At 49.3% G+C, this 26,150-nt stretch overlaps 1 protein-coding gene across 3 annotated transcripts in view; it reads left to right on the forward strand.

Moving 5' to 3' along the window:
- SLC43A2 (solute carrier family 43 member 2) overlaps positions 1–26,150 on the forward strand; it is a 31,138-nt gene that overhangs the window by 679 nt on the left and 4,309 nt on the right. For 2 of the 3 annotated variants that reach the window (XM_041482452.1, XM_041482450.1), the window contains exons 2-13: positions 1,479–1,678; positions 8,561–8,750; positions 9,718–9,773; positions 10,433–10,509; positions 16,494–16,586; positions 17,208–17,341; positions 17,751–17,953; positions 18,612–18,755; positions 22,148–22,286; positions 22,718–22,850; positions 23,746–23,819; positions 25,482–25,605. In XM_041482452.1, coding sequence (XP_041338386.1) covers positions 1,519–1,678; positions 8,561–8,750; positions 9,718–9,773; positions 10,433–10,509; positions 16,494–16,586; positions 17,208–17,341; positions 17,751–17,953; positions 18,612–18,755; positions 22,148–22,286; positions 22,718–22,850; positions 23,746–23,819; positions 25,482–25,605 — 1,527 coding nt within the window. In that variant the 5' untranslated portion in view covers positions 1,479–1,518. Of the gene's footprint in view, positions 1–34; positions 180–1,478; positions 1,679–8,560; positions 8,751–9,717; positions 9,774–10,432; positions 10,510–16,493; positions 16,587–17,207; positions 17,342–17,750; positions 17,954–18,611; positions 18,756–22,147; positions 22,287–22,717; positions 22,851–23,745; positions 23,820–25,481; positions 25,606–26,150 lie in introns of those variants that run through there. The other variant, XM_041482451.1, reaches the window with a different exon arrangement.

Here is a 26,150-nt window from a genome sequence, read left to right on the forward strand (position 1 = left end):
GGGGGGGGCCCGTGAGGGGAGGGGGGGGGGCGCGAACCGGCACGTGCCCCAGCGGCAGCGGCGCGCGCGGCCATTGGCTGAGGCGGCGGCCAATCAGCGGGCGCGCCTGTTTTGCCTCGGAGGGCGGATAAAAAGCCCGGGTGGGACCGCGGCGGAGCGGAGCGGGCGCGGCAGCGGCGGTGAGCGGGGCACCGCGCCGGGGGCGGCGGGGACACCGCACCGGGGCTGCCGTGGGGTTTGCGTGGGAGAGGGGCACTGGGGAGGGCGGGGGGCATCGCGCGTGGGAGCGGCAGGCAGCGCTTTGGGGCTGTGGGATGCTGCGGGGGTGATGTGGGGGGTGGGCTCTGCTGGGGGACACTGGGGGGCGGCTGGCAGCGGGGACAGTGGGCAGCGGCTCTTGTCGCAGAGAGGATCGCTGGGCTGGGCAAGGATAGCGGGGCTGGGAAGGGGGCTGTGCAGGGATGAGGAAGAGGAGGAGGAGGTGATGGAGGAAATGCGTTGTGGGCTGTGCTGGGGCCTGCGCTGTGGGTGGGGGTGGGGGGAGGCTCTGAACCGGCTTTTGTGGCTGGAAGGGGGCTCTGACCCCCAGGCATCATTGCTGGGTCAGACCCCCGCCCTGCCAAAGCACCCGGTGCTGGGGTCTCTCCGGTAAGGGAAGCTGCCCTGGCTGGCTATGTGGCCAGCTGCTTTCCCCACAGTGCAGCTTGAGGTGTGCTTAGACTGGGAAAAGCTTTAGCATGCCTCAAAAGACCACCTGCCTTGTGACAGCGCTCCCCAGGATCAGGTTGTCCCCTTGGATAGGTGTGTTCCCCAATTTGCTCGCTCCCGTGGGCTCCAGGGACTGGCACGAGTGGAGCTGGACACAGTTAATGCAGCTCCAGCATCTGGGGCAGCCAGGAGATGCCACTGAGCTGTGGTGTCTCCCAGCTGGCTGGTCTGGCAGGCAGCAAAAAGTGCTCCTTGGTGATAAACTGCATTTATAGACCCCTCACGCACCTTCCAGAGCAGGTCTGTGCTTTTGCACGGGGCAGAGCAGACCTGGTGGGTCTCTGAAGCCACCTCTGGGATGTGGGGCTGTGTCCCCCATCCCAGCCCTGCCTGATGGCAGTGGGGACATCAGGGTGCTGGCTGAGCCCCCCTGCCCTGGCATTTATTCCCGCAGTGCCCCGTGCAGGGGCAGAGGGCTCCAGGCTGTTTGCTGCCTTTCATACCTGGTGCTCGGGAAGTGGAACAGAGTCCTTGAGCAGAGCTCAGTGTCACTCGGAGTGAGCACCCCAGGGGCTCTTCCAAGGGCACCCGTGCCTCCCCCATCCCTGCAGGTTGCTTGGCAAGCTGGCACCTGCAAAAACCAGTTCTACACAGTGCCTGACGTCCAGCAGGCAGCTTTGCCTGGGTACCTAGTGAGGAGATCCCTTAAACCACGGGGTTTTTTCATGCTCTTTGTGCAGCGTGGACTCACTGGGTGTTGCTCCCTGCAGGTTGAGGCTCTGAAGAAGGAGGCCCCCACCCCAGGCAGCCATGGCCCCCACGCTGGCCACGGCGCACCGGCGGCGCTGGTGGATGGCGTTCACCGCCATCATCGAGAACCTGCTCTTCTCTGCTGTGCTGCTGGGCTGGGGGTCCCTGCTCATCATGCTGAAGGCAGAAGGGTTTTATTCCTACCTGTGCTACGGGTTAGGTAAGCATTTTTTGGGCTCGTGTGGGGATAAGTTGCTGCTGAGGTTTGCTGCTGCTGCAGGGTGGTTTGGAAGTGGTCGGAGGAGGGCTGAGCTCCACATTGATCCCAGGAGAGAAGGAAGGGATTTGTGCTCCTTCCTAAAGCCAGTGGCATCCTTGTGATGGTGCAGTGTGCCTGTAGGTGCTGTTTTGTAGGGTGGTTGGAAAAAGAAGCTTTAATGATGGGGTAGAGTTGTTCTGGATGGCCTTTTCAACCTGGCCATGAGTTCTTGCTCTGCAAGGAAAGGCTGGATGGGCTCTGGAGGATGATGATTTGTGGGGAGGCTGTCCTGGGTTTATAAGAGGAACTTTGTCCTTAGTGGTGAGAAAACAAGGAGCATGGGTGGTAATAATATCAGGGCAGTCCAGTGCTGAGGAGAATTTGCAGAATTAAATACTGCTGATCATTCCTCTCCTTCTTCAAGCACTCAGGATGCGCTCAAACCAGGCTGTGTTTCTTGAGGGCTTGAGATTTACCCTCTGCCCCAGCCAGAAGTGACTGTCCCTGTTGCAGACACAGCTTGGAAGGAGAGAGATAAATGTGTGTTGTGGGAATGGTAATCCTGGTAAAACACCCTGGAGGTGGACATCTATCCCCAGCCTGGGCATGGCGAGAATTGTGCACCCCACAGTGTGTTTGGGTGGTCAGTGGGGTTAAAAGGAACCCGAGGGTAAAGGTGTGGTGCGGGTTTGGAAAGCTGCTGTGGTGGCTGAGGGTTTGCATGTGCTCAGAGAAGGGAAGGGCAGAGTGAAGGGAGGCAGTTTGGGCTCTGTCCAGAGATGTGTGATGGAGACTGAGGCTGGATCAGCCCACTGGGGCTGGTGGAGGAAGCAGTTTGTGAAAAGAGTTGGAAGCCAGTGCATGGAGCCTCAGTTGAGTGATGGCTGAGAACAGTGGGGGAAAGCTGAGGTGTGGAGAAACAAAGTCCAGACAAAGGTACCTGTGAATGATGTGATGATTCTTTGGGTTTTGCTCATTCATCAGCTGCTTATCTCCCCTGCTTTGTGTACCGGGGTTGGTGCACCTGGCAAACATGCACATGTTTGAGTCTTTTATCAGCTGCAGTTGGCAGCTCCATCTCCATCCTGTGCTCTGCTCTCAGGGCAGTGCTCCCAAGGTGTCCCTGTCACTCGGGTCCCCAGGAGCACTCCTGTGTGTGAGGGAGACTCCCAGTGCCTGGAGACCCTTCAGGACTTCTGTTCAAGGCTGCTGTGTTCTCTCCGCATCCTGGAGACTTTGTCACAGCCAAGAGATCACATTAAACCCATCAGGTGGAGACTTTCTGCCACCCAGATAAAGCACACACAGGAGCTGATAAGCAAATGCTGACTGTCTCTATGAGCAGGCATTTGCTTGTCTGCTTCCTGAGATGTGCTCTGCTGACAAGAACTTCACTTGGGGCCCACCTCGTGCTCTTTGCCTTGACTGCTTTCAGTTTGTCCCAGATCAGTGAGGTTCACCTCGGTTTCTCACTCCTGTTCACCAACCTGTGGCTTTTTTGGCTCTCCTCATGAGAGTGCACATGCCCACAGACCACAGGGAAGATGCAAATGTTTGGACTGCTGTGAAATTGCTGCCCTGGGGGCAATTGCTCCCTCCCAGTGGCCAACCTGTGCCCTGAGGCAAGAAAGCTTAATCCCTGAGAAGAAATTTGTGCAGTCAAATGTTCTCATTGTCCTCAAATATCTGGCCATCACTTCTGAACTCGGTGATGGCTTGTGATGAGGTGTGGGGACGTTCATTCATCTGTGCTGACTCACTTTCCTTTCTCTGGTTTTGTCCTCTCTGTAAGAGTTTTGTGGGGAAGACTCCTGGCTCAAAGTGTGTGGAGGCTCTCAATTACCAGCCCCAAACTGAGTTTTCCCTTTGCTGGCATTAGGGTGACCCAATGGTTGCCTTTTTCAGTGTAACCTATTGAATCCTGCAGCCAACTTGGCTGGAAGGCTGGTGCAAACAAATCATGACTGGTAGCCTTTGGGCACTTGTTGTTCCTAATGCTGCTGTGGGCATGTAAGTATTGCAAAGAAAAAAAAAAATAGAGTTTTCCTAATGAGCCAAAGGTTCTTGGCAGGGCTTTCAGTTTGTCAGCATAAGCTCTTGCACTTTGTGATGCTTTCCAATGAAAGGCAAAACTAGACCTTGTCCCTTGTGCAGGCTCTTCTCTGAAGGTAACAGCAGCTGCCCAGAAAGTGCTGCAGTTCATGAAGGACTCCTTGTCTCCCTGTTGAATCCCTTGCTTGCCCTTGGCTCCTCGTGTTGGATTTTACTCAGCCATTGTACAAATGTTGGGTACAATGGTGTCTTAACTCAGTAACGTGAGGGTGGAGGTGGGCACCTGGGGAAAAAAAAATCCGAAATAACAAAATATTTTTAGAGCAGTTGTGCAACAGGGCTGGAGTGGGGGGTTGTACCCGTTGGGCCACCTCCTGAGGTATGTTTGAAATTCGCTGACAAGGAGCCTGGTAGTAGCACTTTGTTCCCATTTTAATTTTACTACACTACTACTTGGCCTTTAACCAACTGAAGCAGCATCTTTTATTCGGTGCAAGTGCTGACTCCACAGTCTTTATCACCGTTCTGGGCCTTATCAGCTCTTGGGGAATTTGATCAGTCCAGGGCCTTGCCTTGCTATGATGTTTCTGGGATTGGGAAGCTGAATGCTTGAGTCTGAAACGTGCTTGAAAAAAGAAAAATGTCCTGAACTTGATAATCTGCTCACAGAGACCAGAGATAAGGGGCACAGAGGGCTTTCCTCTAAGACAGGGCTGCAGAGTACCAAAGGGATGATAAGCTAATTCACTTACAGTGAGTTAACGAGCCCTGACGTGGTCAAAGGGGGAAGGTGCTGCCTTGCAGCTCTTTTCCCTTATTTATCTGAGCTCTGGGTGGGGAACTTGCAGTCTGAAGGTCCCTCACAATCTGGGCAGATATGACAGCTAGGATTTGTGGAAGGGCTGCACGTGTGAAGCTGTAAACAGGAAAAGAGTAAAGATGGTAAATATTCAGTTTGTACAGGAAACACACTGTGCTGATCAGCAGCTGTCGTGGGAAGGTGCTGGCTGAGAGCAGCTGCGAAATGAAACCACAGCTGGTGTGAGAAGGGGAGTTTTAAATGGGGCTTTGCCTTGGTCATATGAAGCTTTCAGGCATCCAGAGAGGGGGTCTTGGAAGTGCAAGTGGAAGGGCAGGGAAACCCGAATAAATTGCTTTTGCAGTGGTACAAAGCAAGAACATCTCCTCCCAGTTCCCAGAAGTATGACACCATCCTAAAAAGAGAAAACATGTTCTTATGTGGGCAGACTGCAGAATCAGTTGTTTGCACATGTCTTTCAGTGTGCTATTTTTTTAAACCAATACTCCCAGTTCTTTGCCCTTGATTTCTGGGGTTTTTTTTTTCCCCTCCATTTTTTTTCTTCTATAAAAAAGAGGAGGAAGATGAGGGTGTGCAGGCTGTGACAGGGCTATTGTCAGGGTGGCTGGGGGTGTCTTGCCTGTTTGACTCAGTCTGATCCATGAAATAAGATGAAAGGAAAGCTGCTCTCTGCCATCTGAGGTGGCAGTCACTGCTGGAAAAGCCAGACTCGTTCCTCTGGTAATGTGGTGTGTGTGTGCCTGGGATTTGAAGAGGTCAGTAAAGAGCAGTTAATGATTGACCTGCTGCATGGAGAAAGGATGGCTTTGAATGTTCCAGCCTGAACAAATCCCAGCAATGATCTTGACATAAATGATTACCCAGGCAGCCTTCTCCTTACCTAAGCTGTCATTCTTTAAATAGTAACTTGAACTACTAATTGGGCAGTAGAAATCCTGCTGCTTGTGTGGGGAGTGCTGTAAAAATAGGCAGCAATGTTCTTGTAATTGCTGGTAAAGACTTGTAGCTTCTGCTGGCTTGTCAGTGAGGCAGCAATGAGTGAGCACAGCTCGTGCTGCTGCCTTGCCCAGGTGTGACACCTTGAGTGCTGCGTGCAGGTGGACTTGGCAAGAGGATTTGGGGAGGGCACCACTGTGGGCACAGAGCCAGTCCTTCCCCAGAGCAGTTTTCCAGATGGAGCCAGGCACGTAGGAGATTTTCCCGGGAGTGTGGCACCCACCGATCTGGAACTGGATCTGAGCTGTGATTGAGGGGAAGCTGCTGTTTGCTGTAACCAGGTGCACTAGGTAGGTGAGTAGTTAGGCAGGTTCTCTGCCCATTAAACCCCTCCTAGCTGCATGTCCTGTGCTGCCACTCACTGTCCTGTGCCAACGAGCTGCTGGCACCCGAATCCGTGCTCGTGGATGAGTCGGCTCTTGGCTGGTCCTTGTGCCTGCAGCACACACCTGCAGCCCTTCCAAAATGTTCTATTTATGGAGGTGGCTCAAAGGATCAGGGGATGTCAGGGTGCCAAGGGCTGCTGGAATCATTTCCATTACGCCTCAGTGGATCTTCTCTTGTTGCTCAGGGGCTGCTTCTATTTTCACAAACAATTTGTATTTCCACATAGCGCTGTTGCCTGGCCCCTCCTTGGAGCTGGCACCCAGCAGCTGTAAACAAGGTGATTGGTAGGGAGTGAAGTGAAACAGGCAGGGAGTGAAGTTTGGTGTCCCATTCCCAACCTTCCAGTGTTCAGAGAGAGGCAAATTTCCTTGCTGTTTCTGAGCTGTGTCCTCACCTCGTGCACGCTCATCATGGGAGGGCCAGCAGGTGTGTGCTGTGTGAGCTCCTTGGGGACACGCAGCAGTGAACACATCAAAACATGAACAGGAATTTGTATTCTCCAGCTTTAAAGGCTGAGTATTTCTGCTTGGAGATCTCTGTGTGGGGAGGGTTACTGGGGCTTTAACACGTGCAGAAATTATAAGGTCACTGCACTGTTCCTCCACCCTCCTTCCACTCATCAGCTGAGCTATCTCTGGAGAGTGCTGACACAGGGAAACCGCTACTACTTTGTCAATTCCCCCCCTCCTCCTTGTTTTCCCGAGTTTCACCTCTCACCCACATCTGTTTCCTATGAATTTATCTTTGTGGAGAGCCCAAAAGCCTTGATGCTGTGGGTGAAAACTCCAGAGAGCCTCCCAAAGTCTGTCCAGGACTGATTTCTAAGGATGTGACTCGGGTGCCTCAGGCTGCAATGCTGCCTACCATGCAGAGCAGATGCTGCTGGTGGCACACGTGACATTTTGGGGATATTTGTTTCTTACTCTTGCTATCCATGACTAACAGAACAAGAGAAGGGGCAGATTAACTTATCAGTCAAGAGCACATGGCAGTAGAAAGGAACACAGGCAGTTAGAAGCAATCTTAGCAAAGATGCTGATGAGAGCAATGTAAATGGGGGAGAAATGTCCCAGCCTTCCCTGGAGTGCTGGGAGGGATCAGAGGCAGCTCCAAGGCCTCAGATATCCGTGCCTGAATTCCTGCTGATACCTGATGGCAGGAAGGTGGAGCAAGGTTTGTTTGCAGTGGACACAAAGCTGGGAGGGTGGTTTAGGGCAGCTGGGAGAGCCGGGGTGAAACCAGTAACTGCAGAGGAGCTGGGGTCTGAGTAGAAGGGAGAGAGGTGCAAGGTGGGGCTGTGCCACCTCCAGAGCTAACACAGAGCAGCCATGGGGATCTCTCCCACCAGCCACAGCAAGCAGGGAATGGGAAGCCACTTGCACATGAGGGATTCCTGCTAATTAACTAAACCAACCAGGGCTCGCTGGGAATCTCCAGCCTCACTTCATGCTGGTGGTTATGTCGGTGACTTCTCTCTGTTCCTCCTTTACTACTGAACTTTGTCAGATCAATTATTAAATAAGAAGGAGAGTGTTTTATATCACTGGCTTGCAGCAGCAGCAAGAGAGCAAGTGCTTTGTCATAGCAGCAAAGGTTCCAGATAAGTGTTGGGAGGAGGAGAGCTGGAGTGTACTGGAGCTGTGAGTTAATGGAAGTCTGAAGGCACACAGCTCACTCGAGGAGTTGTAAGCAGCCTTGGGATAGGCATGTAACAGGAGAAAAGCTGACATGAGGCAGTAAAAGGGAACTTCTTTCCTTTCTTTTTTTTTTTTGAACTGTCCTGTTTCTGTCTTGGTTACACAACGTGGGCTCTGTTCAGCGTGGGAGTTTGCATGCAGAGTTCCTCATGTAAGGGCAAGAACAGAAAGCTGGGGATATAATTGATCTGTGTGACCTAAACCCATTTTGAAATAACAGAAAATGCTAATTACAGGGTAGGACTTAAAGATGCATCAATCCTTTAGAAAAACTGAGAAGGCAGGTGAGCTGCCAGCCCCCCTGGGACAGGGTAGTTAAATCCAGGAAGGATTTTTCAGAGCCAGGGCAGTCAAAGCAGGGTGGCTGCTGCAAAGCCATTCTTCATCCTGGTGCCTGCAGTGAGGGTAGGAAGCTTTTCATTTGAGCAGGCTGCTGCTCAGTGCCAGGCCTTGTCAGCCTGGTGTCTGGAACCAAAATAACTGATTTGGCTGTAGCTGTCGTTAGTTTTGTTAGGGAAAAGATCTCTGAGAACATGACAGCTGTAGATTAGGAGGACCTTATTTTTGTATCCCTTTGGGTTTAGCAGGGTTTAGTCTCCTGTAATTGCCAGGACATTGCTGTATAGTTGTTTTAATAAATTAAGGACTCTTCATCCCTAGGTTTTTACCTTGCAGCTACATGGGATATGTGTTTCACGGCTGCTTTTTCCTGCTCAAAGCAGAGCTCATCAGGTTTCCTCATCCTTCTACTGCTCTGCTTCTCCATTTCTCACTGATTAGAGTAAAAACTGAACTGTGGAGGGCATATGCCCAGCAGGACTTTTCCCTTCCCTCCTTCCTACAGCATTTTAAATCTGATCCTAACACACTGTCCTCTCCCACCCCATGCAGAGACCACCACCAACAGCTCTGAGCTCGACAACAGCACAGCTTCAGAGCACAAATGGCCTTCCTGCAACGCCCAGGATGAAATGCTGAACTTGGCCTTCACCATTGGCTCCTTCCTGCTCAGTGCCATCACGCTGCCCCTGGGAATTGTCATGGACAAGTACGGCCCCCGCAAGCTGCGACTGCTGGGCAGGTGGGTGTGCAGGGCTCCAGGGGGGCTGAGGGCTCAGCTCCCACCCTGTCTGGGTGCTGTGGGCTCCCTGCAGCCTTGAGAAGTGTCTGAGGGATGGGGCTGGGATCTGCACAGGACAGCAGAGCAGCTCTTGGGTGATTTTAGCCAGCACAGGGAATTGCTCCATAAGGGAAGGGCCTGGGACTCCATGTCCACACTTCAGCTCTCCAGTGCTGCTCTGTGATCCCTCTCCAGATGGAGCCTGGAGGAAGAGCAGAGTCATTTGTTAGTCAGGGAGGGTAGCTTTCTCCTTGGGCTGGGAGCTATGTCCTGAGAGGCACAAAACCAAGATGTTACATCATTGTTTGCAGGCTGGGGAGTTAACTCAGGGATAAACATGTCCTGTTGCCTTTCCCAGGGCCCTTCTTTTCCATGTGGTGTGTTGCTTTCTGCCTCAAACAGCGAGGCTGTCAACTGCATCTGTCATGGCACAGAGGGATTAGTGACTTTTGGGATCACTGGACCCCAACACTGTTTTAACTGTCACAATTTTAATGCAGTGAACTTGATTAGAAACCAAACTGGCCTGTGGGCAGAGTGGGAAAAACAGAGCAAGTCTCTGACTCAGACCCTACCAGAGAGGAGTTGAGTGCTGGGGCTCAGGACAAAGGCTGCTGCTGCTGCCTTTGGTCACCCTGAGGTGAGGGCTGGAAAAACTGTGTTGAAAAACCAGTGGGAATCTGGGTCCAGACAGAGCTGTGTCAGTGCTGGGAGGAAACGTTCCTGCCCCAGCCCTTGTGCAAGGCTTGCCTGTAATACTTGTTTGTCAGTAATATTTGGGTATTTCCCTAGATTTTTCTTTCCAAATTGCCAGCTTCCCTCCCTCTTACACAAAGTGCCCTGTGAGGTGCTGAGGAGGTGGAAGCAGCTGTAATTGACTGTGGGAAAGGCTGTTTGTGAGAAACTGATGGCTCTGGTTCCCTTTCAGTGCCTGCTTTGCCGTGTCCTGTGTGCTGATTGCGTACGGTGCCAGTAACCCAGACTGTAAGTTGGCATCTTTCTGCTGAGCTGGGAGCATTGCAGGGCTCTGGTTTGGGGTTTTTGGGGAAGCAAAGTTTAAACTGTCACCCCCCAGTGCTGTACTGAGGTCACAAGCCAAGCAATCTGCCAGGCTGAGGGAGCCAAGTGGCTCTGGGAAGGACTGGTGTTTCACAACACCAAGTGGAGAGTGTAGCAAGGGCCAAACGTCTGAGATACCCTGGTCTCTTAGTTTTGTGTTTGGGCAGGAGCAATTCCAAACAAGTTCCTGGCTCTTTCAGGGTTGGGAAATAGGTAATAGCACCCAATGTGTAATTGACTTTTTTAGCAGAGGTAGATGGAGCTGGCTGCTCAAGAGCAGATAGTGAGATGACCCTTTGGATTGTTTGCTCAAGTAAATCTTCCTTTTGAGACGCACCAGACAAGCTGCATCAGAAAGTGTGTGCCTTAGAGAAAAGGAACCCTCCATCCCCTCCCGAGCTGCCTTGGAGGAGAGCCCTGTCCCTGCCAGTCTGTGTGGCTGGGGAGATGGGTGCTGGGTCAGGAGCAGCGTGGCATGTCCTGAGGGTGTTGATCCACATGTCAGGACCAAAGCTTTTAGGGCTCTGTCTCCTTTCCCTCTGCACCCCAGTGGGAGCTGAGGGCAGGTTTTTTTATTGTTGCAGCTCTGTCTGTGCTGATATTCATTGCCCTGGCTCTGAATGGCTTTGGTGGGATGTGCATGACCTTCACATCGCTCACGGTAAGTGAAGAGTTACTACCTGACTGCTCTACCCCTCGCTGTGGCTGTGAGCTGGGCTGGCAGGCAGGAACAAAGTGGATCTTCTGCCTGTGGCTTGAATAGCACGTGTTTGTGTTTGGTACAAAGGGTCAGTCACCCTTGGGAGTGAGTCCTTGGTTGTTATTCTAAAGCTTGTTTTCCCCAATAGTTGGTTTTTTTTTTTTCACCTGCCCTTTGTATCTCAGGTGAAGGTGGGGGGAAAAAAAGGAAGTGTTTTTGTCTAGGGCTCATAATGTGCCTGTACATGCAGTGCTCAGCTGCTTGGCACAGCCTGGATGTGTGTTTGCACTGGATTTAGCATTGACATAGTGCAGGAAGAATCAGCAGGGCACAAACCCTTGCAGCTGGGTATGACCAGCTTTCTACAAGCACAGTGTGCCTCTCACCCCCACAGTTCTTCTTGATCACAAAAGGTTTTGCTTTTCAGAAGGGTGAGAGTCCCTCACAGGCTTCCTTAGAAATGCTGTGTTGTTGGGTGTGCACAGCCCTCTGGATATGTATGGAAGGCTTTGGTCAACAACTGTCAGCTGGATGTCTACGTTTTGGGGTTCTTTCTGCCTGGAGGCAGAAGCAGTATCACTCTCCAAATAACTGCTTTATTTTCTGCCTCATTACCCTGATTGTTGTCTGTGTGGCTCAAGCAGGGCTGGGTGGAAAGTCGCCCAGAAAACAAGCCTGGGAAGCACTCATTTTTTAATTTTTTTATTTTTTTTCCCTGAGCTGTAGTTGAAAACTTTCAGATTTGGAGTGCACTACCTTGAACTTGCTGTTGAAGTAAAACTTCCTGTTAAAGTTACCTCTAAATTAACAGGGCTTAGACACTGGCTGAGGTCCTGAGACCTAAATTTGGCAGAGGCTGGCTTTAGAGAGCTCTCTGTGTACCATGGTTTTGCTGCTGCTGTTGCTTTCATATATTCAAAGCTTTCAGCACTCGGTGCAGATGTTTCTCTCTCCTTCATGTGTGGTGTTCTTCACTGGAAGCCTTGGCTGTGACCCCAAGGAACTGTGGGGCAAATGTCATCCTGCTTCAAATAAAAGCCAGGAATAGAGGAGCATGTCAGCAGTGCTGTGGGAGAGGAGAGGATTCCCATCCTGCTGCCAGTATTGATTATTGTCTCTCTGGGTGATGATCAAGGGGTCACAGATATTTTAGAAGCACTGGTGATTATAGGAGTGAGGGCGGGATAGGGCAGGAATAGATTGGGTGTTCTGTGCTGTGGCTTTTAGCAGCAGAAGTAAGCAAAGCCACTTATTAGTGCCCTCATTAGTGAGCCAGTTCTGCAGTGCCAAGGAAGAGCAGCAGCAGGAGGAAGGTCAGCTCTTCCAAGAGGAGATCCAAGCCTTGGGGAGGTCTGAAGGAGGCAGTGATGTTGTGAGGCCACAAGAGCCTCAGGTGGAGCCCATCCCCTCAGCATGTTCTGCAAAGAGCTGGGGTGGCTTCAGGCCTGACTTCTCCAATCCACAGGCAGGTGTAGCTGCTTGTGCAGCTGCACAGAGGCATTTTGGTACCTGAGGCGTGTGAATGTAATTAAAAATAGCCTCAAATGGGAGAGAAGCACTCCTTTACCTGCACCACAGCGTAGCTGTGCTGCTGCCTGTTAGAACCAGCTGCATTTTGGTTGTTGGCAGCTTACAGCTTTATCATTCTGCCTGCAAGCTGCACTTGGTGTGTCAAGAACCATCTTCTGCTGTCACAGGGTGATGCCTTGTGGATTCCTTCCAGCTGTGGCCCCTGGGGACAAGCGAGGGAGGGACATAGGGACAAGCTCATGGGCTGTGGTCTGAGCACGCTGTGCTCCGCCTTGTGCCCGGGGAGGGGACGGGCTGAACGCTGAAAGGGGACACTGAAAAGACCTTTGTAAGGACCTTCATTACCGAGGAGATGATGAGCCCTGCTCCTCCCGGTGCCAGGGCAGCTCGGTCTGGCTGCCACAGGCGCTGGCTGCGTGCGCAAGTCACAGCAAGGTGACTCTCTGCTCCTGCCAGCTGCAGGTGACCTGAGCTGCTCCAGGAAATGGGTCAGACCCACTGCTGCAATGGTCCTTGGCCACCCCAGGCAGGTTTTGGTTGCTGCTTCATGACAGGGTGTCCCCACCAGCTTGTGGGGTGTCAGGTGTTGACACCTCCTGGGACATGGTGGCAGGGACCGTCAGTCAGGGATAAACAGGATCTGAGAGGATTAGAGCCTGGGACAGTGTTCCACAAAGCTTTGCCTCTTGAGTTTAAAGCCTTTTCCAGCAACAAGTCCCCAGGGTATCATGAAAACACATGGCAAGCTGTGGAGCCAAAACAAGCTGCTGCTCCTGGGTGCCTGGCCTGTGGCTTGGGGAGGAGGGGGCAGCCAGCAAAGGCTTCCCAGTTCTGGGAACAAGGTCAGGCTGTGCCTGTTGTTAAAATGCAGAGGGGAGATTCTGCCTCGTGACTTGGTCTTGGCCAATGTAAGTGAAGATTGGAAATGGAAACAGATCTGTGCTGGTGGCTCTGACAGCAACACAGGAATCTGGCGCTGCTTCTGCTCCGAAGCTATTTCATGCAAAGAAATAAACATGTGTGATAAATTACCACAAAGAGCCTTTTATAGATTGTTCTCTGTGCTGTTTTCCTTTCAAAGAATTACAGCTGCTTTGCTCTGATTTTCTGCTGAAAACAGCCCCCTTTAATCAGAGGGGGGAGGGACATCTCTGTGTAGGGAATCTTTTTTGCTTGGAAATATTAGGAAAACTTAGGGCTCTGTGAGCTTTTGTTTGCTGGAGAATGGGAACAGGAGTTTCCATATGCTTTGGGCAAAGGGGGCAGTTTGAGGCTTTCCTGCAGAACATATTTTTAGTGTCTGTGTAACTTTCAAATACACCCTCAATAGGGAAAACAAAGTTTAATTGAACAAAAATACCATTTTTCAGTAGTCTAGTTTTCAATGCCTTGATTTTTTTTTTTTTTTATTTTTTTTACTGTTCTTTCAAGCAGTCCTTGCAAGAGGAGGGAAGCAGGCTTTGGTAGCAATGCTGTGCTGTTTTCTGTATATGGAATATCTCCAGGGAAAAGCTGGAAAACAATATAAATTATTATAAACTCACTGTAGGGGAGATGAGGAAAAAAAAATCTGCAAGAGGAAATGATTTATCAGTTTAGGATTACAGACCTGCAATAAAGGACTCCAGTAAAAAACAGTTACGTGTGGCAACATTCACTGAGTGTCTTTGTGACAGGGCATAAAGTTAATATTGCATTGAGTGTTAGTGACCTTTAAACAAGAGGCTTAAGAGTTTCTGTCGTCATAGGTCTTGCAGAATTGGAGCTGTCATACCAGAATGGGCAGAAGTTAGTGGAGGAGTCACTTCTGGCCTGAGGGGATGAGATCAGAATGAGGATTAGATCCTTTTTGGTGGCAGAAAAACAGATCCAATGCTTGCTAGTATAAAGACAGCATGAAAAATTACTTGGTAAATATTGCATGTTGTTTTTGTAGCTGGTCTTTAGATGAGACCTGCACAGGCCCTGCCAGTGCTGGCACAGTCTGAGAGGTATTCTGGTCTTGAAGGGACTTTTCCCCCTTCGTTTCCCCTCTGCCTCTCCAGGTAGTCCCACATTTCTCTCCATTCCAAGTGCTCAGTGTTTGCAGTTTCTGCTTTGATTGGGCTGGATAAGACATTAAACCTCTTCTGTCCAATTTTTTTAATCTAGCTGCTTGCTGGGTGCCAAATTGGATTTGAGGAAATCTTTAGCCTTTTTAGGACTTCTGTCCCAATCAAGGTGGAAGCAGCCTTGGCTTCTCCTGGTCGTGGCTTCCTGTTCTGTGTCTCCAGTAGCAGGAGGATCCACCTGGAAGTTCCTTTCCTGCTGTATGAAAAAGCTTTTTGTGGACTCTGGATCTCTGGGGAAAACCAGCCTGAGCCAAGAAGCAGCTGTGTTTGTGCAGCTCTTGCCCTGCCCTGAGCTCCCCAGCAGGAGCAGCAGTTTTGTTGTCATTTCTGGACATTATTTTAGTTTGGGGTGTTTGGGACAGAGCAAATGCCCATCCTGGTGACAGCAACCAGCCTTTTTTACAACCCTCAGCTATTCCACTCTGCAGATGCTGCTTTCTGGGAGTGTGTACATTGAGGCCAGTGCTTCCAAGAGGAGATTTTTCAGTGCCTGGTAACAGACCTTTGGATCCTTTAGCCGTTTCCTGTCTGCAGCTCCCGGGAGCAGCCTGCTGGCAGCTCTCCCGCATGCGGGGTGATGGGTGTGGGGATGCTCCGCAGAGCAGCGCAGCCTCTCCTGCCTCCTCCTCCTCCTCCAGGGTTCAGGGACGGCATCAGGCTCAGCACATCACTGCTGCTGCTCCCCAGCCCGGGGTTATGTGAGGACCTGCAGCCTGCAGTGCATAGGAAGCTCTGCAGTGAGGCACGGGGATGATAAACAGCCAGATGGGTCCCGGAGTGCTCCTGCTCAGGAATATTTTTGCCTTGTAAACACGCCGTGACACAAGCCAGATTTGCTTGCCTTATATGCTGCTCCTGGGAGAGATGGATTTGTTTTTCAGCCATGCAAGTGGAGTGTGATGGCAGCACTTGCTTGCTCAGGCTGATATTCTCTGAATCGTTTTGTTCAGCAGCCTCTTTGCACAGATGAAGGAAGGGCTGCTCCTGCTCTCTGTCCTAGAAGGCATCTGCAGTGTCCTGCTTTGAGGTCCTCTGAGGCTGACGTGGTAGTGATGCTTAAGTGAATTTGGGGAGTAAGTGACCCAAAAAAAAGGAGGTGGGAGGGAAATCTGCCAGCCTGCAGCAGAATCTCTGCCCATTGACCAGCTTCAGGAGGTGTCAGCCCAGCTCTCCATAGGCTGACAACTTCAGTGCTTCTCCCTGTAGTTTCCAGTTTCCAGGCCAGCATTAGTAAGTGATGGAAACTTGTTAACTTCTGGTTGTTTAGGTAAACAGGGGGTTCTTCCTTTCCCAGGAGAGTAGGAAGGTCTCCCAGCTGTTTCTGCCTTTGGATCTTGACTGGAAGCAGGGGCTGGTGAGCCATCCTGGGAGTGATTTTGCTGTTCAGGTGGCAGAAGTGTTGCTGTGAACTGCTGCTGGTTTACTGAGAGCTTTGCTTTCCCACTAGCTCCTTGCAGAGCCAGCCTGGTCTGCTCCCAGCAGTGCCAGCACACCTGATGGGAGCCCAGGCAGCGCAGGGAGGTGGGTGCCAGGAGTAGCAATGTCAGGTGTAGCCTGCTGCAGAGCTCAGTAGCTGTGCTGAGTGACAAATCCTTGGATGTCTGGTGTTTGTGATTCCTTCCCTGCACCTAGCTCTGGGTTAGTGTGCTGAGGCATCTGAACCATCCCAGTGATGCAGAAATGATCAGCAGAGTCTGCTGCCACAGAAGGAGCCGTGGAGATGGCTAGAAATGGAAATGCAAACAGCAGCACTGTTTGTGCTTGTCTCTGTTCCTTCTTGTTATAACAGGAACTTTCTGGTCTGCTGCAAAGAATTTGGGTTCAGACCCAAGGTGCATAAACAAAGCTGGCACTTCAAGGTGTTGCAGGGTTTGTGAAAGACTGCAGCCTATGTCTAACAATGCCTGGCTAAAAAGAGGGTGATAAACAGAGAATTTGGGGACGTGTTGATGGGAATGGAAAAGTGGTGGCAAAAGGTTTGGGGTAAGAAACTTTTAAAGGAAGCACAAGAGCTGCAGCAAATGCTCCTGTGCTAAAGGTGAATGATGCAAAATATGCTGTCAGTCTGGAAAGAAGCAGAGTCAGTAAGCACATAAATCTTGGATTGTAGACATTCCCTGTCTCTGGAGACACCAGTGAAACCTGCACAGTAATATCTTGAAGAGCTAAGTCATGCCTAAGTAAAACTGGCTGCTTCACATTCTGGTATCCAGGAGAATTAATCCTGAATGCCAATATCTCCTCAAGAAAGCCTCATTCCCTTGGCAGCAAACCGCTTCAACTGATTTTCCTTTCCCTCCCCAGCTGCCCAACATGTTTGGGGACCTTCGTTCCACGTTCATTGCTCTGATGATTGGCTCCTATGCTTCCTCTGCTGTGACTTTTCCAGGAATCAAGGTGAGGCTGTGGGAACAAGGCTTGTGACTGGTGGTGTTGTGCTGGTGTCTTGCCCTGTTTAACAATAATGTGGCAAGAAAGAGAGACCATTTGTTAAAGCACTTTTTTAGGGATGTGCATTTGCAAGATTCAGTTCCTGTCTGTATTAGAGACTTCCCAAGTGACTGCCTCAAGAATGCAGCAGATAGAAAACTTTAGAAGTGCTAAGTAGCAGTGAAAAACTAAAGGGTTGTTTTTAGAAAAGATTGTGTGTGTATATATATATATTTAATATACATGTGTATTTTATCTACGTGATTGTCACCAATGGTTGGCTTTGAACATAATTTATGGCTGGCAAATGGCACTGAAAGGACACAAGATGGTCACCTGGGCTGCCTGGATAGATCACTTGGTTCTGAACCAGAGATGTTTCATTGCAGTCTCAGGTGTGCAGGGAAATTCCTTCTGGTTTTCCAAGAAAGTCCTTGTCACAAAATTGTTTTTTTCTTACCACTTGAGTTCAACCCATTTTAAGTGTATCATGATGTTCTTTCCCTGCTCCTCTCAGACCTCATTCCAAAAATATTGAAGCCTCTTTCTGCTCCTGTAGCCAAACCCATATTCCTTTGTGATTCCCAGGTTATATATGACTTTGGGGTCTCCTTCATCCTTATCCTGCTTGTCTGGGCAAGCTGTGCAGGACTCGTTTTCCTCAACTGCTTCTTCAACTGGCCCCTGGAGCCTTTCCCAGGACCAGAAGACATGGACTACTCGTAAGTCTCCAGGGTTAATCCCATTCCTAATCCTCTAGGAAAAGCTGGCACAAAGAATTTAGAGGAGTAGACAGGGAACCCCTTGCATGTTGTTTATTGCTGCCACCTCTTAGGCTGAGGATTTCTGCCTGCCACTAGCATGTGATTACCTGTGCAAGGTAGGACTTTCCAAACTGTGGGAATTACAAAGGAAAAATGATCTGTTCCTGGTCATGAGTATTTTTATATTGATTTATGCCACGTTGGCCCAGGGAAAGTATCTCAGTGTGCTCTGGATCAAAACCATTTGTGGGTCTGTAATGGAAACCAGTGCCTTAAATCCACAAATAGCCTTTCTGACTCCTGCAACGTGGCTGCCTCTGACTCCTCACCCTGTGTTGCAGCTCTCACTCTCTTTGCAACCCAACAGGGTGAAAATAAAGTTCAGCTGGCTGGGATTTGACCACAAAATCACTGGGAAGCAGTTCTACAAGCAAGTGACGACCGTGGGGCGCCGTCTCAGTGTGGGGAGCTCCATGAAGGGCCCCAAGGAGCCAGCAGCTCTGCAGGAGAACAACAAGCTCTGTCTGTCTACAGTGGACCTGGAAGTGAAGTGCCAGCCTGACAGTGCAGGTGTGGTTCTGGGGTGCCCCAGGGTGCTGGCACAGGCCTGTTGGCCTCCCTGCTCTGCTCCAGACCTGCTTGGCAGGTGATCTAGGTGTTGCCAGGGCCTCGTGCCAGCCACCAGGACTGGAACAGGAGTTATGTAAGGAATCCTGTCCTTGTGTCCTTCCCTGAATACAAATGGTGTAGCCAGTGGTGGGGACAGCACATGGTGTGGCTGCAGGGGGACAGGGCAGCTGGTCACTGCTGGCTCTTAGGTGCATTGTTGCCATCATGACCAAGCCTTCTTTACTCTGGGGCATCATAGAATGGTTTGACCTGGAAGGAACCTTAAAGATCATTTCATTCCACCCCTTCCACCAGAACACATTGCTCAAAACCCCATCCAACCTGGCCTTGATGGTGAAAGCAAATGGTTTGAAGCTTCTTTTTGTCCTAGTCCACCCAATCAGGGCAGCCTTCTTTCCTGCTGCCTTGCCCCAGTCACTGGTAGCCAAACTCCAAGCATCGGCTGCTGTTGATGTTGATGGGAGTTTGTGAGGCACCAGGTGAACTCCTTGGAGCTGCCACTGGCACTAGCCAGGAGAGACCCTACTAGCCCAGAGGAAAACAAAATGTTTGCCAGGGTGTGCTGCCTTCTTCAGAGGCTGTGTTATTCCTTCTGCAGCTACTCCCTCCTTCATGAAGAGTGTCTTCAGTCCCATCTTGCTGCTCAGCCTCATCACCATGTGTGTCACTCAGCTGAGGCTCATCTTCTACATGGGAGCCATGAACACCATCCTGGAGTTTCTGTCTGGAGATGAAAGTCAAGGTAGGGGAACCTCTGAACACCTTTTCCTGCTTCCTTGGGGCTGGGAGCTGACCCAGACTTGGGCAGTGAAGGCAGAGCAGCTGATTACTCAGCAGATACTCTGAGCAGGGCAATCCATGGTGTCCAAGTGCACTGACAGCTGCTGGGAGGGTCCAGGGAAGGGCTGGAACCAGCCCAGCACAGAGGGGCAGTGAGGTAGGTGCTTGAATGTCAAGCTAATTTTAACCCTGTGTCTGTCAGATACTACCCCATGCTATTTCCCCACATGGGCTCTTGCAAGTAACCCCTGGGGGTGGACTGCTAATTTTTATTTTAACTGGAAAACCTATTTCATCAGGTATTTGCTTGTTATCCCAAGCAAGCAGAGAATGCAGAGCAGCTGACTCTCATGAGTAATGGTTGGACTTTGTGCCTCAGCCCAGCACCCAGGGGGGAGAAGTGAAGTCAGAGCTGGTTTTTTGTGCTGCTTGGTGGGTGCTGGGGAGGTTCAGGGCTGCTCCCTGTGCTGGACTCCCTGCATTTATAGTTCTGATGAAGTTCATGGAGCAAACAGGAAAGAGTACATTAGTTTACTGTCAAAAATACCCAGGATTGCAAAACAGGACTTAGCCTTTTTTTGGTTTTGTTTTTGTCCTTTGTAGTAAGATCCAGTTTGAACTTGTTAAATCTGGACTGCGTGAAGCTGATAAATCAAGAGGCACTCCTCTGAAAACAGGAGTGAGCTTTGGGGGAGGGAAGGAAACTCAGGAAACTCCAAGTGCCCTGGCATTCCCTGAATTGCTTTGTTTCTTGAACCTCTGACAGCCTGCAGCATTCAGCTCTTTATCTCCTGGCTCAGGAGCCAGCTTAGACATTAAACAGCAAAACAGGACAAACTTCACACTGCTTACCTTTCCCAACACTGCTTCCTTTTCTGCTTACCTTGTAACTCTGACACTGCTTTTTAAAAAATTATTATTTATTTTGACCCTGGCTTGCTGTACTAATTTAATTTTAATTTCTTTCCTTCTCCTCCTCTCCTTGGAATTTCAGAATTAACATTAACTATATAAGCTGCCAATTCTGCTTAGATCAAGCTCCCTGCTAAAACAGGGATTGTGCCCCTTGAGTATACTGCAAGTTTTCTGTGCCACCTTTAATATTTCTTCCTATTTTTTCCCTTCCTCCCCCTGAATGTAGCCTGGGCTCATTGCAGTGCAGTCTCTGTCTTGGTGTTTCCATGGCATCAGCAAAACAGTGGTATTGTCTGGTCTCAGCAGTGTCAGGCTCTGCTGCAAGAGCAGTTCCAAGGCATGTGCAGCTCTCCAGAAATGCAGTCTGTGTGTGCATCAGGAGGGGATGGGATGCTGCTCCCTCGCATTCCTTGTGATTCCTGCATTTATTCTCTTGGGTGGGGTTTGCTCAGAGAGCTCCCTCCACCTGCAGCTGCCCTTGGGAGCACTGAGGGAAGAGGAGAGCTGAGTCAAACCCTGCAAGTGTTGTGGTCAAAAGTTAAATATTCCTGGGATTACAACAGGAGAGTAGGATGTGAGGAAAATCGTGCAGATAAGTAGTGAAGTCTTTAATTGCAGTGGGGCACAGTGGCCTTGAAAGTTCTTTCTGTGCAGGTTTTGGTGACTTAGACCTGTCAGGAAACCAAAAGGTGGAGAGAGCAGTGAGCCTGTGGGTACTTATCTGCTGAAACCCCCAAAAAGATGAGGAAGAAGCTTAAGGGTTCATTCTGTGAATGACTGTGTAATTGTGTTGTAGGAAGGCAGGGGAGAGGAGACCTGTTATGCCCAGAAACTGAAATTTGTCTGCATCTTTCATAAATTGTTACCTTGCTCTCAAATGTGGTGATACTGAGAGACTTTGGGGAGAATCAGGGCTGGAAAACTCAACAGTGTGAGGTGCTTGCTCAGGGTAATTTTGAGTGAAAAGCATCTAAAACAGGGAATGTAAAGGCTTGTGCCCATGTGTGCTTCCTTTGCTAGGTATTCTTGCTTTTCCTCCTTGGGAAAGAATGTTTTTTAAAATGACAGATGAGCTGAGGGGGCCTTGTTTTGTAGCAGCTACTGTCTTTCCTCCCCTTCCCTTGCTGACCCCATAAATTTCACTCCCTAATTCAAGCTGGCCTCTGCCCTTGCTGTTTAGAGCCTAAGATTAAGTGTTCAGGGTAGCATAAAGAGGCAAAACACGACAGCGTGGCTTGCTTCTTACCCTCTATTAAAAAATAACCAGACATCAGTAAATCAGCTCCTGCAGTGCTCACAGAGAGTGATGCCACCTGTTTCTCTTGGCTGCAGCAGTTGCTATAATGAGAGGGGATGTGGGGTCACTTCAGGGCTTGCCTTTGTGGGAGGAACGGGGCCATGAATGTGAGTTGGGAGGTTGGAAGTTCCTCTCAGCTCCTTTGCCAGCAGCTGGAGCCAGGAAAAGATCACCAGGTGCCATGCTTGGGCACAGCAGAGCAGCCCTGCTGGGGTTTGCTGCAACTCTTTAGAAGAGAGAGGCTTGTTGGAAACTTTCTCTCCATTACCAAGTGGATTTTGGTGGAAATCCTGGCTGTACTGCTTTGGATAGACTTAAAAACAGGAGGGACAAATGAAAATTTTAGCTGCTTTGCTTACAGGGCTGTTAACTTGTGCTCTGTGCTGAGATGGGCAGTTTCAGAGCTACATCCTTATTTCAGGGCTGTGGCACACCATGACTCACCAGCCCTTCTGTGTGGTGCCTCAGTCACCACACAGAAGTGACTGTGAGAGGAAGTGGAAAAAAGCCTTGCAGGGTGGGGGAACTGCTCAGTAACAGGAGAGGACAATTTCTTCTGAGTCTGCTGGCATCAGCTTTCCCTTAGCAAGCCATGGAGACACTTCTCTCATTGTTAGCACGAGATTTTCATCACTTTGAGCTTTTTAACAATTGCTCACAAATGCTGTTATTTTTAGATGTTAATCTCCTGTCCCCTTTCTTCCAAACTTGTCCATTCAGCACAAACTGGGTTAGTCCTCACCTTCCCAGCTTGATTGTCCTCACTGGAGCATCCCAGCTGGAGAAGCTGTAGCTGCAGCTCCCAGCAAGCCAGGAGAGGAGATGACTAAAGCAGGCCTGGCTGTGCAGCACACAAAGCTTATAAAAACTTTTCCTGCTGGTCCTGCCCAGAATAAACCTCACTGACACTGAGTGGGCGCTGTGTCCCCATTTTTGGAGCCCTACCTGCTGCTGCCCAGAGAATTCCAGTGCAGTATCAGAATGGCTGAAAGAAGTGTGCCCAGCATGTCCATTCTAATGTCTGGAAGGCTGATGAATGACTGGGCTTTTAATAAGAGAAGTGATCAATGGGAAGGCTTTTTTAATTTTTTTCTATCTTTTGGACTGAAAACTATTTTTAACTTTTTTTTTTTTCTCTGCAGTGGCTTTCTACACTTCCATTTTTGGGGTCCTGCAGCTGCTGTGCCTGCTGACAGCACCTGTGATCGGATACATCATGGACTGGAGAATGAAAGAGTGTGATGATGGCTCAGAAGAGAATGAGGAGAGCAACGCTGAGCAGTGCGTAGTGTGCGCCTCACGGGACATGCAGCCACCTGGCAGGCCCCCTCTGCTCTGCCTTGTGTGTTGTGGGATGAAAGACTGAAAAGAATATTGGCTCTTCAGTATAGAAAAGAAAGCCTGAAGGAAGACTTGATAATTGCAGAGGAGAGGAGCAGACTATCTTCCATGTCCACTAAGATCAGTCAAGAAGAGCAAATTTAAGTTGTAGCAGGAGAGGCTCAGACTTCCCTCCTAGCCTAAGAGTAAGAGTAACAGCACTAAAATAATTACCCAGATGTTCCTCAGCTTCTACTGGTGGAGATCCCAGCACCTCCATAGGCAGATCTGTAACCAAACTGGTGTAGATAGTTGTGATGTGTAGAGAATCTTGCTCTGAGTTCCAGCAGCTGCTGGAAGTGTTTGTAACCCAGGTTTTGCTGTCCTTCCAGAGGTGACAAGAAAAAGAAAAAGCGTGACCGTCAGATCCAGAAAATCACCAACGCCACCAATGCCTTTGTATTCACCAACTTCCTGCTGGTTGGATTTGGAATCACCTGTCTCATTCCTAATCTACCCTTGCAGGTGAGTAGGTGAAATGGGTGGGGTGCTGGCAGAGTGACAGCACAGTGCCAGGAGAACCTGCTGGTTGTGGCAGGAGGGCTGGGACTGGCACTGCTGGGAAACTTCCATCCTGCTTTGCAAGCCCCACTTTTAGAGCTGAAACAAATAACATTGTGCAGTTTAGATCTCTTGGGGAAAACCTGAACAAGCAGCTATAGTTAAAATGCCAGAATTTTTGATTCAGAATTTATTTGCACTTAAAAGTTTCTGCAGCTGGCCTGTGTGGCAACAAATTCTTGCCCACCAAGATCTGTCAGCAGTGCCTGTACATTTAAACTGGGCTTGATTTAAGCTGCTGAAGGTAGGAAAAACTTGCAGCAAGAAGCATAACACAGTGATGTGTACAGCAGCTTATTCCTGCATCAAATGCTGTGCCCAATGGTACCTGTGGGATTATAAACCTGTTAAAATATTTATTCTGTGGCACCACCTATTTTTGGCAGAGGAGTTTAGTGATTTTATGCTTAAACATGCCTTGCTGATGTAGGCAAACAGCTGGAGTTTGCTCATACTTACGTGTTGTCTGCAATAACTTGTGGAAAATTAACTAAATTTGTGGCCATGGAAAAGCATTGTGATCCTGGCCAGGGGTTGCTGGGAAACGTCCTTGCAGCAGTGCCACCTACAAATGAGAGGGGTCGTGTGTGTGTGCAATGTAAGGAAAAGCAGTGCCTGCAGATAAGTACAAATTTCTTCCCTCGTGCTGATATTTCAGGTTTTGGGTCCAGGTTTGCCAATCCTTCTAACAAACAAGGTTTGTACCTTAGAAGAACAGCTTTTAGGAATGGCTGGTGTTGGGGTTTGGCACACCTGGGTGGGTGTCTAGGATGTGACATTTTTCTGCTTCTTTTTTCAGATTCTGTCCTTCATTTTGCACACAATTGTGAGAGGATTCATCCACTCAGCTGTAGGAGGCCTCTATGCAGCTGTGTAAGTCTCTGGTTCCCTACAAGATGTAACTAGCCAGATAAACTGGTTTGGGATGATGGGCTGTGCAGGGGAGAGGGAGATCAGGAATGAGGTCTTCATGGTCAGAGGGTAAAAATGATGCAACTTGTTTCCTCAGTCACCTAGACATGACAATAGCTGGACTGAAATCCCAGTGCTTTCCTTGTTTAGCAACAGAGACAGGAACAGTTATGTGTGAGACTAAACTATTGACACACAGGTTATATAGTAAAAACTCAAGGCTTTTTTTGTTTTGCAATGAGCAGATGTGCATGTGCCCAGGTAAAACATTAACGTGACTGAAAACATTGCTGCTGCTCTCCTCTGAAGTTGACATTGGTAAAACATTGCTCAAGATAGCATTAGTGATACCTCCTCCCTTTCCCAGGACAGATCACCCATCCTGTTTCCAACTTAGCAAATTATCAATAGCTGAATCTAAATACTCTCTTCCTTATTAAGCAATGTTTTTGGTCTTGAAAACAGATCTGTCCCTCAGTGCTGAGAGGTAGGACAGAGGAACAAAGAGGAGCTGTTCTCTTTCAGGGAATCAGATTTGTTGAGGTGGGAAGGGACCTCTCAAGACCAAGGTCAGCTAGTGCAATGGTCCAGGAGTGCATCTGATTTTATTTGGATATCTCCATGGATGGAGAGTCCAGAGCTCCACAGACTCTTTCTGTCAAAGGCTTAGATCCCTGTGTCTGGGGAATCCAGACTAGAGAACACATCTAAGACTCTTCTTCAGAAATGTATAAACTTTTGGTTCCCTGGCAGCCAGAAGCAAAATATTTTTGTCTTGGGCAAGGTAAATAAATGTATGTTGCAGTACGTATCACCTTACTTGTAAACTAATCCTATTTGACCATTGCAATTCTGGAACTTCCTGGAGTTGAGGAGTTTTTGCTTTGAATATGACTTTTTTGAATATTTGAAGGTTTTGATTTGCTTCTTTGTTTCCAAGTTTAGTTTAACCTGACTCTTAAATGCTGCTCAGTCACGGAAAGAGAAAGATGTTAGATGATTCCTGAAATTTATTTTTCCATTAATATTATCTGATACCAGCACTTGCCAGTCAACAGTGTTTTTTAGTTTGACATAGGATCAGACTTGTCCTCTAAAAAGGAAAACACTAACCTGTTGTACAGGTTTCACTCACCTCCAAAGGGAGCAAATTGTTATGACCAGATGAAAATGATTGCTCAGCCACCAGTGTTGTCATCTGGATAAAGAAGCCCTGCTTTCAAGTTGTAAATATCCACACTCTGCTCCCTGTGCAATAGAAACAGGAGCTGTATAAGCATTTCCACTTGCCCACAGTAGAGCTGCAAAACAAAACAGGTGCTGGAGCTGATATTACTGAAGTCTGAGAGCTCAGGATGAGAATAATCTGAAGAAGAAGGCTCCAGCCTTGGCACCAGTTCCATTCTGCTCTTGAGAGCAGAGTGACACCACAGGGTATTTGTAAATACTCTGTAAAAAGGGGCAGTTACACAGTGCAGGAGAGAGTTCTGCACATTATGCCTGTCTTGGGACTGTGCTCTCACGTTGGTCTTTGTTCTTACTGGACTGGGAATGTAATCTGACCTGGGTGATATGAACAGTCAAGGTGACACATAATAATGCTGTTGCTTTCTTTGTTGACAGATACCCCTCGACTCAGTTTGGCAGCTTGACAGGGTTGCAGTCGTTGATCAGTGCCCTCTTTGCCCTCCTGCAGCAGCCCCTGTTCATGGCACTGACGGGACCTTTGAAAGGAGACCCCCTCTGGGCAAGTTCTTCTCAGTGTTGATGTGAAAGCTTGGGGGTTAAGATGATTTTTGGCTCATTTAAGGACTCCTGTGCACGGACCAAGGTTAAGAACAGCTGTAATTTTACATGTCCCTCAGTCTGCTGTTACCTTGGTGCTGTCCAGGAGACCTTTCCCTGTGTGAGTAATGACTTCCTGGGCAGGAAAGCCAGTAAACCTTATGGTGAATGGAAAGGGAGGAAGGGAATGCTTTCCACTAACAGTTTATGTGGTGAGTCAGAATCTGTCAGGTTAAAATGGGTGAGTGTGAGCAGACCTCAAAATTGAGGAAAAACACTGTGATGCTTACAGCTACAAGCTCCAATTGCCAGTAAATTTTGGATTGCTGATGCTAATGTCCAAAAAGCCAAATGGCTGTTGAGGGCAGGGCTAATGTGGTGTCTTGCTGAGAGTCTGGGCGGCTCAATAAAATCGTAACATAGGTAATGCTGGGGAGAATTCTGGTCCCTAAGCTACGTGTGCCCATGCCTGTTACTCTTCAATCAGCAAACTTGGTGTGAAACACC

This window comes from Pyrgilauda ruficollis, unplaced genomic scaffold (assembly GCF_017590135.1).
Source record: "Pyrgilauda ruficollis isolate IOZ18807 unplaced genomic scaffold, ASM1759013v1 scaffold59, whole genome shotgun sequence".
Taxonomy (NCBI): Eukaryota; Metazoa; Chordata; class Aves; order Passeriformes; family Passeridae; genus Pyrgilauda; species Pyrgilauda ruficollis.